Raw genomic sequence first — 17,399 nt, forward strand, 5'->3', positions numbered from 1 at the left:
CTCGGAGGTGCTCCCGCACGCTAGAGGCGTCCCGGCTGCGTCGTCGTCACCGTGCGGGGGCAGCGCCGGTAGAGGAGGGCTGCACGCGGCGGCAGCGGGGGACGCCTCCGCTTCTCCTTCCGACGCCTCCTCCGCGCGCGCTTGGAGGTACGCCATCATCTCCGGCCACTTCCGGCCGGCCCTCTTCCATGCGCCGTTGGAGCGCCTACGCCTGGCGAGCTCCAGCGACGCCCGTGCACCCGGCGGACGCCGAGTTGACCTTCCGGCACCGGATCGGCCACCTCCCCTACCCACGCGTCTTGTGCGCGTCATTCCAGACGGAGGGGAGCTGGCCGAAGCGGCGGCGCGGCGTCGGATCGGCCGGAATCGCTCGTCGGAGCGGACGCAGGTGGCGGCGGCGGGAGACGAGCGGCGGAGGGGAGTAGGGTTTGCGAACCGAACTCCCCTCCGCGAACCCTTTTAATAGGGGTCGTGCGGTGAGTTTCTCGGGCCCCCGAACTTTTGATTCAGGCCGGCCCATGTATTCGGGCGCTGATCTGCGCGTGTTTCGGCCCGAACTCGTAAATCCGTCGGAAAAGTTCAGTTCCGGCGGGATTTACGGGCTCTGTTAGAGATGCTCTTATGGATGAACTTTCGTGTGAGCTGAAAATTGTCATTTGACCATAATGAAGTTAAGTACTGAACAAAAAGATCAATCCCTAATTTAGAGAGATAGTTCTCACTCCGTTTAATATTGGTGGTCACTGATTTAGTATAACAAGTAATATGAAACTGAAAAAGTACCATACAGTTATCTCAAGGTAAAAAAATATAAACATAGCAGAGGCCGCCCTATGATGGCAGCCAACTCGACAGTCGATGCGATTTGAGGTGAAATCATGTCACTGGATGAAATCCTTCTAGGAGTAATGATTGAACTTACGAAGCAAAGTGATACTAATATCATTCGTATAAATAAATCCACTGTAGATTACGTTAGAAATACAGCGATAGGCAGTGTGGCTGTTAAAGAGCCTGGAGTAAGCTAAACCTATTTTCAGCGATGAGAACATAAACATTCGATATTGCATACGGGAAGAAAAATATGGCGGCACGCGTGAGAGAGACGTTTCAGGGGAACCACAGAAATGATGATACGGCGGTCGGCCTCCTTTCCTCAGTCCTCACTCCTTCCTTATTCCTTCCTTCTTTGGTCCTACTCTATCCGGGCATGCTTGCTCCCACTCTTCCATGTCTTCGCCTCTGCTTCTCCCTCCCCTGAATTTTGAATGAAGCTCGTCGCTAGCACACGAGGCACTCTCCAGTGTACTCGCAAGATAATGCCTCACTCGCTGGCAACGCTAGTGCTCACTCTCGCCTCGCTCCTCCTCCCGGCCGCTGCACTCGCCGACGACAACGTCCGCCGGGTGCTCCACGAGCCGCTCTTCCCCATTCAGTGGACCCCGCCGCCGGGCTTCAGCTCCAACCCCGACAACGGCGGGCCGGCGCTGCTGCCACCGCCTCCCCCGCCGCCCAACACCGTCCCCGCCGACGTCTCCTCCCCCACAGGCCCCGCCCCGCGCGTCCGCGGCGGCGGCGGAGGCACCCCCAAGGCCGCCATCGTCGTGGCGTCCGCCGCCGCCGCGGCCTTCCTCGCCCTTATCGCCTTCGCCGCCGCGTTCCTCCTCACCGGCCGCCTCTCGCGCCACCCGGTCCAGCCACACAACGCGCCCGTGCCAACGCGCCCTGCCGCTGCCCATGCCACCGTCTCGGAGGGCCATGCACCTGCTTCTGGCTCCTCGACGGTCTCCCGCTACCGCAGCGAGCGCGCGAGGCGGGGCATTTGCCGCGACGTCGACACCGTGCCGAGCCCGGAGCTCCGCCCGCTCCCGCCGCTGCGGCGAGGCTCGTCCGACGAGGAAGCGGCCGGGTACTACACTCCAGGACAGCTCTCCGCCTCTGCCGGGTCCGGCGGAGGGACCGGGACGTGGAGCGAGGCCAGCGCGTCCAGCCCGCGCACCACCACCACCTCCCGCCGCAGCCTCCCAAGCCTCACCAGCGACTTCTTCTCCGGGACGCCGGCCGCCGCCCCGGCCTCTTCTTTCGCCGCTGCGCCCCCTCCCGCCCCTCCCGCGCCACGGTCTCGCCGCACCCAGCCGCGCACCCGCTTCTCTGCCACCGATACGATGCCCTCCAACCCTCTACCCACGCCCCCTCCTCCACCGCCGCAGCCCCAAAACACAGTCCCAAAACCTCCACCGCCGCCGCCATCAGCTATGCACCGCTCACTCAAACCGGTTAACCCTCCCACCACCATCGCGGTGCGTGCGGCGCCTGTCACGGCGACGATCGAGGACAATGTCCACGCCGGTGGCAGCATGTCAATGCCAACACGGGCGCACAACGACGATGACGAAGCCCGACCGAAGATGAAGCCACTGCACTGGGACAAGGTCCCCGCGAGCTCTGACGACCGCGACATGGTCTGGGACAGGCTCAAGTCCAACTCCTTCCAGTTAAGGATATCTGCAGCACCAGATGCAAAGATTTTGTGCAGGTTTGTTGGATCGCTGAATCTGATATTTAAAAGTTTATTGAACTGCAGGTTGGATGAGGACACGATCGACGTGCTCTTCATGAACAAGGCGACAGCCGCGCCGCCGCCGCCGAGGAAAGCTGGTATGACGCAGCTCAGGCAACAGGAGAGGGTCCTTGAGCCTAATAAGGCACACAACATTGCCATCCTGCTGCGTGCGCTCAATGTCACGCTCGAGGAGCTCGAGGATGCACTTCTAAATGGTGAGCTACTATTCTTGTAATCGGCACAATAGTCTGTTTTACTGACACAGCCAACGCAATGTTACAAAGTTCAGTTTCTATTAATAAATTACCTAGTTGGCTAGTTGCAATGTAGAAGCAGTTTTCAGTGCAGCTTAAACATGATCTCAGTAACTTGTTTTCACATCCCCGAACTCGGCAACTTAGTTCAGAAAGTAAAAAGAAGTCACCATTTAAAATTTAGAGAAGGAATAACATGAGAACATGTTGAACTTTGTGGTTAACATTTGTTTGCTGTAGGTCATTTAATATCAGGCATTTCACTTTCTCGGTAGTACCCTCACCACTCTTAAAGTAAATAGACAGAAAGTAATCATAGTTTAGGACTTTAGAGGTAAAGGACACTTATTTTAACATGCTACCACATGAATGCACAAATATATAGAAATTGAGGGGTGCCTGTTCTATCATCTGTTTCATAGTAGTATAATTCAACATTCTCTGTTCAGTTTAATTCTACTAACAATATTTTATCCACACCACCATTCTAAATAGGCAATGCTGAAAGTTTGGGGGCAGAACTTTTGGAGACCTTAGTAAAGATGGCTCCCACAAAAGAGGAAGAACATAAACTGCGAAACTTCACCGGGGAATTATCAAAACTTGGTTCGGCGGAGCGGTTTCTTAAAGCAGTTCTTGATATACCTTTCGCCTTCAAACGAGTCGATGCTATGCTTTACCAAGCAAATTTTGAGAGTGAAATAATTTACCTCAGAAAATCTTTTCAAACACTTGAGGTATTCCAGTTCATTCTGCATTAAGCTTCCAATTGTGAACCAAAGTACTCAAGTTTTGTATTTTCATTCGACCTAAACCCAATATATCTTGCGTGTGGTTCAAATATTAAACTGAATGCAGCAATTATGTGCTCCACATGGGCTTCATTATTTTCTACAAATATGCCAAGAAGGATGAAAAATTGTCATCGTTAGACAAAAAGTATTTTCTTCTTACTGGTGTCCCATGATGGCTCAATGCACTTAAATTTAGCTGGATATGTTTAAGAATTATACAATTTCTCAATGTTGTATGCCAATTTTTCTTGGCTGTAACGATAATTTTTAGTGGCTAACTACCCCCATATGTTTTTCAGGCAGCTTGTGAAGATTTAAAAGGCAGCAGATTGTTCCTAAAACTACTTGAAGCAGTGCTGAGAACCGGGAACCGAATGAATGTCGGCACAAATCGTGGCGACGCAAAAGCTTTCAAACTAGACACCCTCCTTAAACTAGCAGACATCAAAGGCACCGACGGCAAAACCACCGTGCTGCACTTCGTAGTCCAAGAAATCATCCGCTCAGAAGACGAAAAATCTGACAGAGCTGCAGAAAACCACATCACAAACACCGCGAAAGATATACAGTTTCGCAGGCATGGCCTGAAGGTCGTGTCTGGGCTGAGCAGCGAGCTAGGGAACGTCAAGAAAGCGGCAACCATGGATTTCGACGTGCTGCACGGCTACGTATCCAAGCTCCAAACAGGTCTTGGAACAATAAACTCGGTCATCCGGCTCGAGGAGCAGTGCACGAAGGGGGAGAAGTTTTTCGCGGCAATGCGTAGTTTTCTGAAGGAAGCTGAGCAGGCGATCCAGCAGGTCAGGTGTGAGGAGAAGAAGGCTCTGGAGAGAGTGAACGAGATCACCAACTACTTCCATGGCAACACGGCGAAAGAGGAAGCTCACCCTCTAAGGGTCTTCATGGTGGTGAGGGACTTCGTTTCCATTCTGGATCGTGTCTGCAGGGAAGTTGGCCAGCAGGACAGGACGCCTGTTGGGTCTTTCCGTGCCTCGGCGACTACCGTGACTCCGATGTTGAATGTGCATCGAAGAGACGCCAGCTCCAACGAGGATAGCTGAATTGGAGGTCAGGAAGGAACCACACTGAATTTTTGAAAGAAAAATATCACAGATGTGTTCAACAGACGAATACTATATATTACAGATGAAGCACATATGCATTTCCCCCTTTTTTGGTAAGCTGATAGTTAGGTCACATGTTGTTGTATAATTATGGATCGTTGGAACTCTTCTGTACAAAATACGTAGTGAATCGAGAAGTGCTATTGTTAGCCTACTGTCATAGGTTTTTACAGTCGAGGAGAAACATCAAGATATCATTTGCCAGTAATATTCAAGATATCATTTGCCAGTAATATTCAACTCATGTTTTATCCTTGTGACTGCGCAGGAGTGTGCACCAAAGATGTGCTTTCAATCTGGTGAATATTTAACAGAAATAAGAAAGGTGAGAAAGGAAAAACTCTGAACAATTCCATCATCTGTAATTTGTGTTCATACAATGTAAAACCATCAAACTGATTACACGAATAACTCCCAGCGAAGCAACCATCATAACCTTCTGCTGCTTTTGCCGGCTCTTATCATTCTACTTCTTTTCATTTTGCACAAGCTACCTGGCTTCCCGTACCATACCTTGAGTAGAGAGAAAGGAAAGTGAAACATGATTACAGAGAGTTTTTTTTTTTGAGGTATGATTACAGATAGTTGCAAAGAACTCAACTGATAATTCCGCCAGTCCTTTGCATTTCACTGAGCCATCATTGGAAAGGATGGGCATGGAAAATTCCAGCACAAGAAAACAGAAAGAATGATGCTATTGTGCCATTCCTACGTAATTAGTACGTCGTCTCCAATGACATTGCAGAATAAGACACATGAATATTCAAGATTGTAGTGTGCCCCCTACTTTTTATTTAATACAAGATGCAAACAACACCTGAGTGCAAAGATCTTTCAGTGGCATCGATCAGCAGTAAGCATTATTACTAGTTAAACTACACCATCTAAAACAACTGATGCGACTAGGGCAGAACAGATCGTAGACACACAAACATATATACACTTCCCAGACACACACATATATATATACACTTTCCAGATCTAGAGCGCAGAAAGCTTTCACTGGTCCTGCAGCTGTGCAGAGCGACTGGTTAGAGGGACATAGCGCACGGAGGCATCGTTCCGAACGCTGGTCGATCCGTCAGTGTTCTTGTCAATCACTTGCAGGTCCTGCGAGTAGGTTCCGACGGGAATCACCATCCGCCCTCCAGGCTTCAGCTGCTCGAGCAGCGGCTGAGGGATCTCAGGTGCCGCCGCGCCCACATGAATCGCATCGTATGGCGCCGCGTCCGGCCAGCCAAGCCTTCCATCTGTAATTTTGAGGACGGCATTAGAACATATCGAGCTCCAAAATTCCAAATGTTTTAAGACTTCCATGGTATCGCTGCTTTACCATAGTAAAGCACATGCGAACATCAAAATATAGTGCAACAACTAGGTAAGCTTTAAGAGCCAATAACTGATGAGTTCAAATAATACTTCCTTTCTTGTTGAATAGCTCAACACACCACATTCACACCAACTAGCATACCTGAAACATGAAAAGAAAGCGAACCATCCTTCAGTAGTGGAGCTGCGGCACTCCTTTCCACATTTTCAGTAGAGGCAACAACAAGTTCAGGAATATGTTCAATCCCCACCGCACGCCCTTCTGGTCCAACCATCATTGCAAAACAAGCTGTCAAGTAGCCACTACCTATGATAGGAATACATGAAGATGGAAATAGTTAATACAGAATGTCAGTTGGATATTAACAAAATTGTTCATACGGATACAAGAGTATTATCTGAAGGCACTATAAAGTTTATTATACTGTCAGCAACACACCTGATCCAACGTCGAGAGCATGCATTCCTGGCTGCAAACGATCCTTCAACAGTTCTAAGCAGGTTGCATGCATGTGAGGGGCGGATATCGTTGCATTGTAACCAATAGGCATAGGACTGTCAATGTAAGGGGTAAAGCCTTTTGGTACAAACAACGCTCTGTCGATAGTTTCCATTACTTCGGCCACTTGATCCGTTGTAACAGCACCATACTGCTTCAGGTACTCAACCAGAGCATTGTTCTTTTCCAGTGATCCTTCAGTCCAAAATTGCTGAAAGTTAAACGATAAAGGTTAAGATGCGTCTATCATAGGTATGATACTAGACATAGCAATCTATGAATTTGTGTCTAAGAGACATCTGTGTTGTCCATTCGTTCACAACAAGCGAAAGATATATGATAATTCCAGATAGTTTGTTTGAGAGCATATAATTCCAGATTGTTTAACTAAAACACCTTGGCATCTGCTAAGACTAAGAGGGGCAATAAACCGTTCCATAAAATTGGCTGTAGACACATAATGGCTTGTTTTTGTAACTCTGTAACTGTAAGTGATGAGCTTCCTTCACCGGAAACCACAAACGTAGCTCGAGCTACATGTAGCTCGCTTTTGAAAAATTCAAAAATAATACTTTAAAATTTCAAAAAAAATCTGAAAATAAATCGAGTTGTAGACAACCTTGTGTTCTACCAACATGCAAAATTGCAACTCAAAATACCTTATATTCAAGGTTGTTCAAAAATGTCAAATTCTGATACCTATAATGATGAACCGTATAAACTCTCAGAATCTCAAGATCTGTCAGATTTTGTTATTTTTATGCTTCCTAGATTATGTGGTATCCAAATTTTACACCGTGATAGATCTCAACATTGCCTACATCTAGATTTTTTCAGATTTTTTTGAAACTTCAGAATGCCATTTTTGAAATTTTCAGAAAAACAAGCTATGTGTGCTCGTCCTACAAAAGTCCACACCCCTTCATTCAAAACATATTTGGGTGTGTACTTAACCTACTTTTCCAAAATTAAAGAACCAGCTATAGCTACAGTAGTGAATATTTAATACTCGTCCCATGAAACAGATCTCAACTTTATCATATCTCAAATTCAGATAAAGTTGACACATATGGGACGGAGGAAGTACCATGGCTTCACTCACAGTTACACCTACACACAACCTCTTCAAGCTAAAAAACCACTGGATAGATATCACTAGGGAAATTAGACCTCAACTCAGCTCTCCAAGTCCTAAATCGGCCTAAACTGGACCCTGTAAATTAAGCACCCAATTTCCGCAAGCTCGGATTCCGGCAAGATGCAGCGCATGGGGAAAACGAGAGAGAGAGAGTGAGGGTGCATCGCCATACCGCCATCCAGTGGTACGGGGAGCAGCGCCGCAGAGACGGCGGCCTCGGGGGCGCGGCCAGGAGGTGGTGGAGGAATCGGCGGCGGGCGGCCGTGGTTGGCGACGGGAAGAGGGCCGACGGGGACGCAGAGGCGGACGCGGCGGCGAGTGACATCGCGCTGGCGCGTGGATTCCCCTTATAAAAGGGGGAAGCACAGCGGGCGAGGCGAACAGGTGGTGGGAGCTCGGCCGCCGTGGAGGATCGTCGTCGCGACAGGTGCTCGCGCCGCGGCTCTTCTAGTTCCTGCGAGGGAGATCCGGCCGCAGTGTGTATCCACAGTAGACACTACAGATTTCATGGTACCAGGACGGTCACACGTAGCACGTGATCTGATGCCTGAACCGTCCCCAATCTGGAGGCCAGTAAAAATCAGAAACATCGCATGAAATTGGTTGCAGACTACGAACACAATCCCAAAAATTACAGACTTTTTTTTTCTTCGCGAAAACACAAAAGATTTGCGTTTCGATGTATAACTACTATATTAAAGGTTAACACACATCATTTTTGTTAGAGTTTTGGGAGATGCTTAGAATTTACCGCATGCTGACACGTCTGTGTGAGAATGGTTTGCTTCCCGCTGGTTATTTTGTGTGTGTAGTTTTGGTGCTATGTAAAAATTTATACGGAGTAGAGAAGCTGAGAGTTTATTCAATACCGACGCATGTGCACTCTTTGCCTTCCTTCCTAGGACTTACGGTTGTGTGCTTTATCTGTGTGGATGTAGTGTTGCTGCAAGTGGTCAAAGCGGTGCCGTGGAAATATCCAAATCTCCACCGCTACGACATCCCATTTCCCCCCCTGCCACTCCCCACCTCTCCCATCTCTTCTCTTTCATCTCCGGCCGGTACCCTGTTCCGGTGCTCCGCTGCCCTGGTCGCGTCCAGTGCCACCACACGGCGCCACGGCTTCGCCGTCTCCTCACCGAGCACGACTTCCTCTACGTCACATGCACTTCCTCCTCAACCTCTCCGAGTGCCTATTGCACTACCTCGACCTGGACGGCCACCTCCTGGAAGCCCGCCTTGACCACATCGTGGTGCTTCTTGGGCGACGATGTAGAGCGGCGGGAATGGCGCCGCTGTAGAGGTCGGCCGAAATTTGGCTGGGGGCAAGCTGCTGGTGGCCGGGGTGCAGCCGGGGCGGACGCGTCGAGCGGCGCCTGCCGCGGGAGTCAGGCTGTCGCGCGACGCCTCCCCTTTCCAAAACTGAGGGCCTCCTCTCTCAGCTGCCCCCTTGCTCTTTCTATAAGTTTCTCGCCGTCGTGGGTGTCGCCATGGCAGTTCAATCAAAGCATCAAGATGTCTGGCTAGGGCTAGAGCCCAGTTCTCTCCCTCTCCACCGTCGTGCCGCCGTCTGCGCAGCTATCGCCCTGCCGTGCCCTCCTCTCTCTCCCGAGACGGCTGACAGCGTGGAGAAGGATCTCGGACCTCTCCTTTCCTTCTCGAGGTGGCTGGTGGCACGGTTGATGACCCGACGACGTGTGTGTGGTCGCCGGCAGAGCGGACCGACTGGAGTGGGGCGCCGTTGAAGCCTCCTCCTCTCACTGGCACGGGCGCCCTCCTCTCTCTCTCTCTCTCTCCGTGGCTGTCATGGCAGCCCCTGCCCCAGTTCCTTCCTGTCAGCTCAGGACCGGAAGCGGGAAGGAGGTAGGTGCCGATGGGAATTTTCTGATGATTAGATGATCTGGTTTGTGATTTTGGTGCCTAAGAAGTGTTTGTTTTTATGCCTACAAGAACTCAATCAGTGTACTTTCAGATTTCTCACTTGGTCTGTGTGGGCTAAATCAATTTATTCAGCTTAGCATGCAGTGCATCTGGGACTTCTTGCTAGCCGTCTGGTGATCTGATTTTTTTCGCTGTGAGATTCTGCAATTACATATTGGAGCGCATTCTATAGTCAAGCATGGACACAATCGAATGATTCATGGGTATCATCTTAAACAATGATTTTTCTTATGCCAACGGTTGGCATTATGCATTGCAGATTTAGGCCTCAAAGACTAAACTGGCTGTTCGAGGTATCATCTTAAACTATGATTTTTTTTTCTCACTGCACTATTTAGGTGATTTGCAACAAATGGTTGGCAATATGTACAGTGTGTTTATTCATGTAGATTTTTCTCACTGCACTATTCAGCACGTTCTCTAGAAATGTAATGGTTAATTTTGATGATGATTGATATTTTTTGTTGCTTTATCAGGAACTGAACATTCAAAATTAGCGTGCATTTGCTTAAGTACTGACATTCGTGCAGCACGGTTGATGCATCAGTTCGTTCAGTTTCAAGACCTTCCTTTGAAGGTATTACTGTTTCTCCTTGCTCTTAGCTCCAGGATGAGGCCAGAAACAACAAGCTTTGCATAGTAATTTTATCATGACCAATATCACAACCTTGCAACTATTTAAAACTTCTCGTTCATGTTTAGTACTCTGCTTCCTCTTCCATTAATCCTCCGTATGTTCCTATCAATTTGTTTCCATGTTGATTCTGTATTGTATTCATTCAGGCCTTTTGTCCGAATTTTGAACTATGCCATATCCAGGTGAATTATTAGTGTTTTGAGTTTCTATGCTGGTTTCCATTTGATGTGTATGCTACAAACCAGTGGAGGTTTGGCTGGGCATCACTCTAACACATGTTTACTTATACCGAAGGAACTACAAATACTTTTATCAACACTACTGAGTGAACCTGGCTACATTGCTTGAACGATGTTTGATCAAATGGATGAAAAATACTTGTTCTCTTTTGCCATCTCAAGTTAATTCTCCCTATCTCTACAATAATATTTTGTCACCTATATCAAGCGATGCTTTAATTGGTTTGAAAGTGAACTTCTCTTTTGTACGCCAATTTCAAACCTCCCAAAGCGGTCCGCGGTTGGATACCCATTTGCTTTCCCCAAGTATGCAACATTCACCTTTAATGACTTGACCATGTTAAAAGTATTTTCGGCTGATCACTAAGAACGACCCTGTTAATGCAGTTTGGATCTAATGGAAATCTTGAGCAGCATGGATTTGCAAGGAATCGGCTTTGGACAATTGATGATAATCCACCCCCTTTACCAGTAAATCCTTCAATTAAAGCTTTTGTTGATATTATCCTGAAGCCTAATGAAGATGATTTAAATATATGGCCCCACAGGTTTGTGTTAGAGGCTTAAACCACGAATTGACACATTGACAACCTTTTATGCATTTGATCATGTATACACATATTTGACTCTGCTCTTTTCTTATTTAACAATAACAGTTTTGAGTTTGGCTTCAGAATTGCTCTTGATGCTTTGGGGGATTTGAGTCTCACGTCTGATGGAAGACCTTTTTCTTACACATTTGCATATCATACAAATTTCTCTGTTTCTGACATAAGGTATGTTTCTCTGTGGCTTCTTTGCTCTCTGTGTTCTTATTGGCATGGACTGCTTCATTAATTTACGTTGCTTGGAAATTAAGATTTTTTTTACCGTTGTGCATTATTTTAATAGTCATTGTACATGTATGAAAATATATCCACTCTACTGGTCCTGGTGAGTTGTTATATCTGTATGGATGTGAATCGGTCCAGTGCAAACATATGTTTTTGCAAGAACAACAATATGGATATCTTTTTATTCTTCTCTGAAATTTTCATATTTGTAATTTCACAAGATGATATTTTATAGTAGAACTGATGACCTGATCAGAATTTCACTCCGTTCGAGTTTGTTTTAAGAAAACTATGTTACAGATTCGTGAGGTAGCTTCCACTTATAAGGTGGGATTTTTCAACCAATTATGGGTTATATGAACATGTCTTAATTTTGACAAAGACTCATTGTGAGTTGCAGTGATATGCTGGTATTCTTTGTTGCAATGTAGTCTTAGTTTTGACAAAAAAGCATCTCACCGTAAATCATGAGAGAATGTAGTCGGGAGTTGTTTTGTTGAGTATTCGATACAACCTTCCATCCACATGCCGAGTACATTCCACCTGATGTAGCTGTTGATGTGGCAAGATATTCATTGTTGTGGTTACACGAGCACCTCGCTTGATGCAGAGTAGAACTGCTTCCAACTGCACGAAGTAGAGCCAATAATTGAGCCACTTTCCCTCTGACAGTCACCGCTGGGCAGCCCTGACTCCCCGTGAGGCACTGAGCACACATCACAACCAATGGTGGTGCAGCTAAACATGGTGCCCAGTGCACCCTCTACACTGCTATCACCTGTAGGGATGAAACCGCATGCTAGGGGATCGGATTCCGCTTGTTGTGTTCTGTAATTCTTAGTGTTGGATCCTAAGGACATGCTAAATCAGGTGTCAGTTTTGTGTTTCCTGATGCTTTATTGGTACAAGGTCTTGGTTATATTGCTCCTTAGTTCCGGAATTTGGTTGTGACATTGCATTCCTGCAGGTTTCTTGTGATAGTTGTGCATGTGGTTTGTCTGATTGTGGTGGTTATTGGGCTGTAGTTATTCCTGCAGGTTAGTCAGGTTTTTTTTCTTTCCTGGTACATGGTTCACATTAACAGGTTCAGGTATAACATTGATCAACACATACACTTTCTACATCAAGAAACCATGTTATTATCATCTCCTTTACCAGGAAAAAATAATGGATGGAACTGCTCAATCTCTATTTAGCATCCAATACTTGCGCCCTCAGAATTCTCACCATGGAGCTACGACTTACAACACTGGTTCTTTTCTCTCCGATCTGAAAATTTACCCAGATCTACTCCCAGGCTCAACATTTCTGTCATGACGATGAGATCGACATGAAAAGCACACCATCAGCTACCTCATATATGTACATGCCACGACTTCTCTTGTTCCCCTTCTCCGGCGACACGGGACTGTTCTGTGCATCTTTGTACTAACTTTACAACTGCAGGCATACCAGATGCAGGTCAAAACAGAGGAAAGATCTGCAATTACGCCGCCCCCAGCAAAGAAGACTAAAAGGTAGAGTGCAATCAGAGCTCCTCCTGGTTTTCCACCATTTGAGGGCCCCACTATGAAACAGCAGGCTATTATACCGACCGTGGGAGGCAAAAAGAATAAGGCCGCGCAGGAGCTCGAAGAAGATAAGCCAGGAACAGTGAAGCGAGGCAGGCGCACGCTGGTTGGGTGCCTGCGACAGGCCAACTTCCGATGTCACTTGATGCGCAAGGTCAGTGTTAATCCATATGGCCTGCTCAAGGTTCTAAAGGCGGTGATTTTTAACGGAAGATCGTGCTCGGCAACGTGGTTGAAGATGCATGGCGTGCGAGACTTGGAGTGGAGGAGGTGTGTCTTCATTGAGCATGGATGGGATGAATTCGCCGAGGCAACAACATCTAAGAAGGTGATGGTTTTTGTTTACTTACACTATGGGTTTCTCAGTGAAGGTGGTCATAATCGGGAGCAATGGCTCTGAAAAAATCTCTGGGCATATTGGGTGATGCAACACCTAAATGCTTGATCAAAGATTACTTTTGCTTACGATTGTTGTGAACTTGTGATCTGTGTTAAAGCATGCAACCTGCCTATCTGTGAACTTTCGAGTAGCAGGTTACTCTATTCTGTTGTGTTTATCTACCTTGCAAACCTTGTCATGTCTATGATCACTATGCAGCTATGTGCACTGCATTTATCTGTGAAATGTCTGAACACAGCAGCTCTATATTTCTATATGTATGATCTATGGGGTTTCTGAATTACATCGGCTTCACACTGCTGTATTGCTATATGTATTACCTGTGAGATTTCTGAACTACATCACCTCTGTATTGTTGTATTGAACTACCATTCGTAGCACGCTGCATGCATGATCAACACGCACTTATATTCCACTGATTTATCTGCATCTGTATAAAGATATTCCCATATTCATCTCAGTATAGCACTTTTCCTATATAAAAGATGTGTGTCATACTTATAGCAACAGATTCAGTTATAACTTACCACACAAAAGCTCCATGCCCATGTTTAACGAGCTACGAAATCCAGCAGTGGTACCTGCTGTTTGTCTATCCTTCAGTATCTTTTTTTTGCGAATCATCTGTCCTTCACTATCTTCTTTTTGCGAATTGTCTATCCTTCAGTATCTTTTCAGTAATATAAAAGAATGCTAAACTTAGTATTACTACCATGTTATAGCATGGGCGCGGCGTGCCGCCGCGCCAGCTCCTGCTAGTTAATAGAAAAGAAGGTTATATGTACATGCCTCCCGTGGAGGGGCCAACACTCCGCACTACAACTCAACCCAAGAAAAAGAGACCCTATTCTAGGGGAGAAGAAGGAGAACACCCCGGGCTCCTGCGTCCGCCCATTGCCGCGCCTCAGTCCTGATGTCGTCGAATAAGGATGGCACCGAGGGCTGTGCATTGTCAAAGATCACAGCGTTCCGATGTTTCCAGATCCACCCAGCAGTGAGCATGATGATCAACGAGGTACCCTTGCGCAGCTGGCGAGGGGTAGTGCGCACCGCCAGCGACCACCACTCCGCGAAGTCGCCCTCCGAAAGAGGTCCCGAGGTGGATCGAATCCACGAGAGGACCTCAAACCAGATCGTCCTGGAGAATGAGCACCCTGTGAGGAGGTGCGTCATGGTCTCCTCAGCCTGATCGCAGAGTGGGCATCTGGGCGCATGCGGAAGGCCCCGACGCGCCAGCCTCTCCCGTCCAACACCTGTCCAGACAGGCCAGCCAAATGAAGAACTTCACCCTCGGAGGCGCCTAGGACTTCCAGTTTAGCTCCCAAGATGCTGAGGTGATGGCTCCCTGGAAGAGAGCCTCATAGCAAGAATGGGAGGTATACTGGCCATCCGCCGTCCATCGCCAGGTCATCCTATCATGTCCCGCTGAGAGCTGGAACCCCCCGTAGCCTACCCCATAGCTGCACGTACTGCCACACTGCGAGGGCACTTGGTGCTCCTGCAATGTCCGGGATCCAAGCGCGATCGAGCAGCGCCTCACGTACCGTACAGACTTTCAGACTTCTGAATCTAAGCAGTTTGTGTAATTGCAATCAGATTTTATTAGAGGAAACTGCAACCAGATATGGGCAGGGTAACTGCACAAGGATGGAAAAGTTTACGCAGACAGCTTGACAGGCTTGTCATTACAATCCAAGGGTGTCGATTGTTTCAGGTGCCTCGGTTATGTCTGAAGACTGTCGAAATCTGCATATGCAACACAACACTGGTTGGCTAACAATTTGACCACATGATCCAGCCGGTGCAACACTGGCAGACTATAGGGATTAGTCCATTGCTATGCCAGAGATGTGGCCTGTGCGAAAGTCGCCGGGTTAACAAGCTCCCTGGCCCTGACGAACCACCTCAGAAGTCCAGAAGAAGCTGTGGCAAAACTCGCTCTAGGTGGGTGGGCTCGATTATGGTCGTCCCCTCGGCTTCGGCAATCACAGCACAGCGCTGAACAGCCTCTGCAAGGGAAAATTCAGAGTATGAGCATGCTTGGTATAGCACGAGGATTGCAACAATTTTCGGCAGTTCAAACCTGCGACGAACATCCGAAGAAGCTCGCAGCTCACTTGAAGCGCACTCGCATTGGCTGCACAGGGTTAAATACAGTATCATCATCACTTTGAGCTTTGAATTGTCCAGAGAAACCTAAAGGTGGAAATTCTATTTGTTTGTTTTTCCTGCCCATTTCAGTACTGAATAACTGGACAGTGATTATCAACATTGTCGTAAGCCTGATATAGATAACTGTGATGTGTACGAAATCAGTCGCACGCTTGGAAAGACATGGTGGAACCGGGGTATGAAGGGTTCATATACTCAGTTTAACTTAGAAGAGCCTCGGCCGCAGGCAGAATCGACGATTACTGAACTAACAGGAACAAAGCACCATTTCCAGCTGAAAGGCATCACTTACCAGTGGTGCTCCTGGTCCTCCTCGACGTCTCCGGTGCAGGCTGCCAATAAGAAACGAAACCGTTCTCATCTGATACTCATAGCAGGAAAAAAAATTCAGAACAATGCTGTCGAAAAAAAGAACAGAAGATTTGTCTATCAGAGTGGGTGAGGTGCAGAAGGGGATGGCGGCGCGACGGGTCTGGATTGGACCACGGAATCACCTCGATTTCTATGGCCTCGTCGACGCCGCCGCCCCGCTCAGTCCGGCGGCTCCACACGTGCTTGAATATCGCGTGCATCAGATCCTGCCCAGGTGTCCACATGTCATCAAACCCAACGTCCGGAAGAACAAGCAATCCAGAAGAAAAGGGCGTATTTGAGGGTGGAGCGGAACAGGTTTTCTAGAGGGTGAGCTCACCGGACTGAAGGTCTCGCCGCGTCCCTCGCGCTCCGGTTCATCTTCCATGGCGACTTGCGGTTTCGCCGGGGCGGCAGACGCAGGGCGGTGGGCGGGATGTGGGGAATGAGTTTTTTTTTTTCTGAGGGGAAGTGGGGAATGAGTTAGGGCATGGAAGGGCGCGAATGGGCTGATTTCTGGGCCATAAAGGACCGTTTTCTGGAGGGAAACTGCTGGGCGTCCCCCGGAGGATCTGATTTCCCAGCCCCCGGGTCGCCAGCCGTCAGATCCACCATCTTGGACGGCTAGATCTGCTTTTACTGAATGTAGCAAAAATACACCTCCCGGCAGCAAAAAATAACCCGCTTTTGCTACATTGTAGCAAAAAACGGTTCAGTCATGAAATCAAATAAAAAAGCTAAGCTCGCTGGAGACCTCGCCGGAGACCTCGCCGGAGACCTCGCCGGAGAGCTCGTAGCAAAAAATTATGCTAATGTAGCAAAACCCAATATCATCGCAAAAAATATTGACGAAGACCTCACCGGAACCTCGTAGCAAAAAAAAAGGCTATTGTAGCCAAAAAAAAATCCATATATTGCAAACATAATGAAGACATTGTTGGAGGCATCGACGTAGACCTCGGCGGCAGCGGCACCGCGCAAAAGGTAGCAACACCTGGAACAACATGTAGCTACGACGAACGACTAAGGTAGCAAAGTTGGCCTCCGCCGGTAGCAACACAGAACGCCTAAGGTAGCGAAAAAGGTCGCCGCCCAGAGCAACGCCGAAGGTCTAAGGTAGCAAAGTCCAAACCTCCACCGGTAGCAATGCTCGACGCCTGAGGTAGCAAAGTTGGCCTCTGTTGGTAGCAATGCCGGGTGTCAAAGTAGAAGCACTCCTAAGCTGCCAGCAGCAACTCGCCGGAGACGCGCAGGGCCGTGGCATGGAGGTGCTTGTAGCAACAACAAACCCCTCCTTGGCAGCACCTCTGTCAGCTCTGTGCACTGATGGCCAACAAGAGAAGGTTGGGGAGGACCTAGACGGAGGTGAGGTTAAGGTGAGAGCGGCGGCGCGGGCGTGATTACAAAGATGGATGTCGGCGGCGGAGCAAGCTCACGGAGGTTGGGGCGAAGAGGCGAGGTTCCAGTGGGGCGCAGCGGAGGACGACGAGGTTGAGGCGCGGCAGAGGCCTACGAGGTTGGGCGCGCGGCGGCGGAATCCATGGTGCGCGGTGGCGG

The 17,399-nt window shown here is 48.2% G+C and overlaps 3 protein-coding genes across 4 annotated transcripts; 1 reads left to right on the forward strand and 2 right to left on the reverse strand.

Annotated features, from left to right (window-relative positions):
* The first annotated feature begins 1,163 nt into the window (after nucleotides 1-1,163).
* LOC127335283 (formin-like protein 4) lies at nucleotides 1,164-4,972 on the forward strand. Its single transcript, XM_051361903.2, has 4 exons — nucleotides 1,164-2,494; nucleotides 2,585-2,778; nucleotides 3,313-3,554; nucleotides 3,911-4,972. Exons 1-4 carry the CDS (start codon nucleotides 1,269-1,271, stop codon nucleotides 4,670-4,672), a joined length of 2,424 nt encoding a protein of 807 aa, XP_051217863.1. The 5' UTR covers nucleotides 1,164-1,268; the 3' UTR covers nucleotides 4,673-4,972.
* A 523-nt stretch (nucleotides 4,973-5,495) lies between these two features.
* On the reverse strand, nucleotides 5,496-8,219 carry LOC127335284 (protein-L-isoaspartate O-methyltransferase). The gene is made up of 4 exons (XM_051361904.2): nucleotides 7,874-8,219; nucleotides 6,504-6,774; nucleotides 6,207-6,371; nucleotides 5,496-5,985 (listed from the first exon to the last, which is right to left on the reverse strand). The coding sequence occupies exons 1-4, from the start codon at nucleotides 8,024-8,026 to the stop codon at nucleotides 5,735-5,737; spliced, it is 840 nt and encodes a 279-aa protein (XP_051217864.1). The 5' UTR covers nucleotides 8,027-8,219; the 3' UTR covers nucleotides 5,496-5,734.
* Nucleotides 8,220-14,896: 6,677 nt separating this feature from the next.
* LOC127335285 (protein MHF2 homolog) lies at nucleotides 14,897-16,342 on the reverse strand. Of its 2 annotated transcripts, none has more exons than XM_051361905.2 (5): nucleotides 16,183-16,342; nucleotides 15,986-16,069; nucleotides 15,784-15,826; nucleotides 15,403-15,456; nucleotides 14,897-15,328 (listed from the first exon to the last, which is right to left on the reverse strand). In XM_051361905.2, exons 1-5 carry the CDS (start codon nucleotides 16,228-16,230, stop codon nucleotides 15,225-15,227), a joined length of 333 nt encoding a protein of 110 aa, XP_051217865.1. In that variant the 5' UTR covers nucleotides 16,231-16,342; the 3' UTR covers nucleotides 14,897-15,224. The 2 variants fall into 2 exon arrangements, with proteins under 2 accessions (XP_051217865.1, XP_051217866.1); XM_051361906.2 differs by having other exon boundaries at nucleotides 15,784-15,823; nucleotides 16,183-16,339.
* Between the last annotated feature and the right edge of the window lie 1,057 nt (nucleotides 16,343-17,399).

The sequence above is a fragment of the Lolium perenne genome, chromosome 2, assembly GCF_019359855.2.
Source record: "Lolium perenne isolate Kyuss_39 chromosome 2, Kyuss_2.0, whole genome shotgun sequence".
NCBI classification, from domain to species: domain Eukaryota; kingdom Viridiplantae; phylum Streptophyta; class Magnoliopsida; order Poales; family Poaceae; genus Lolium; species Lolium perenne.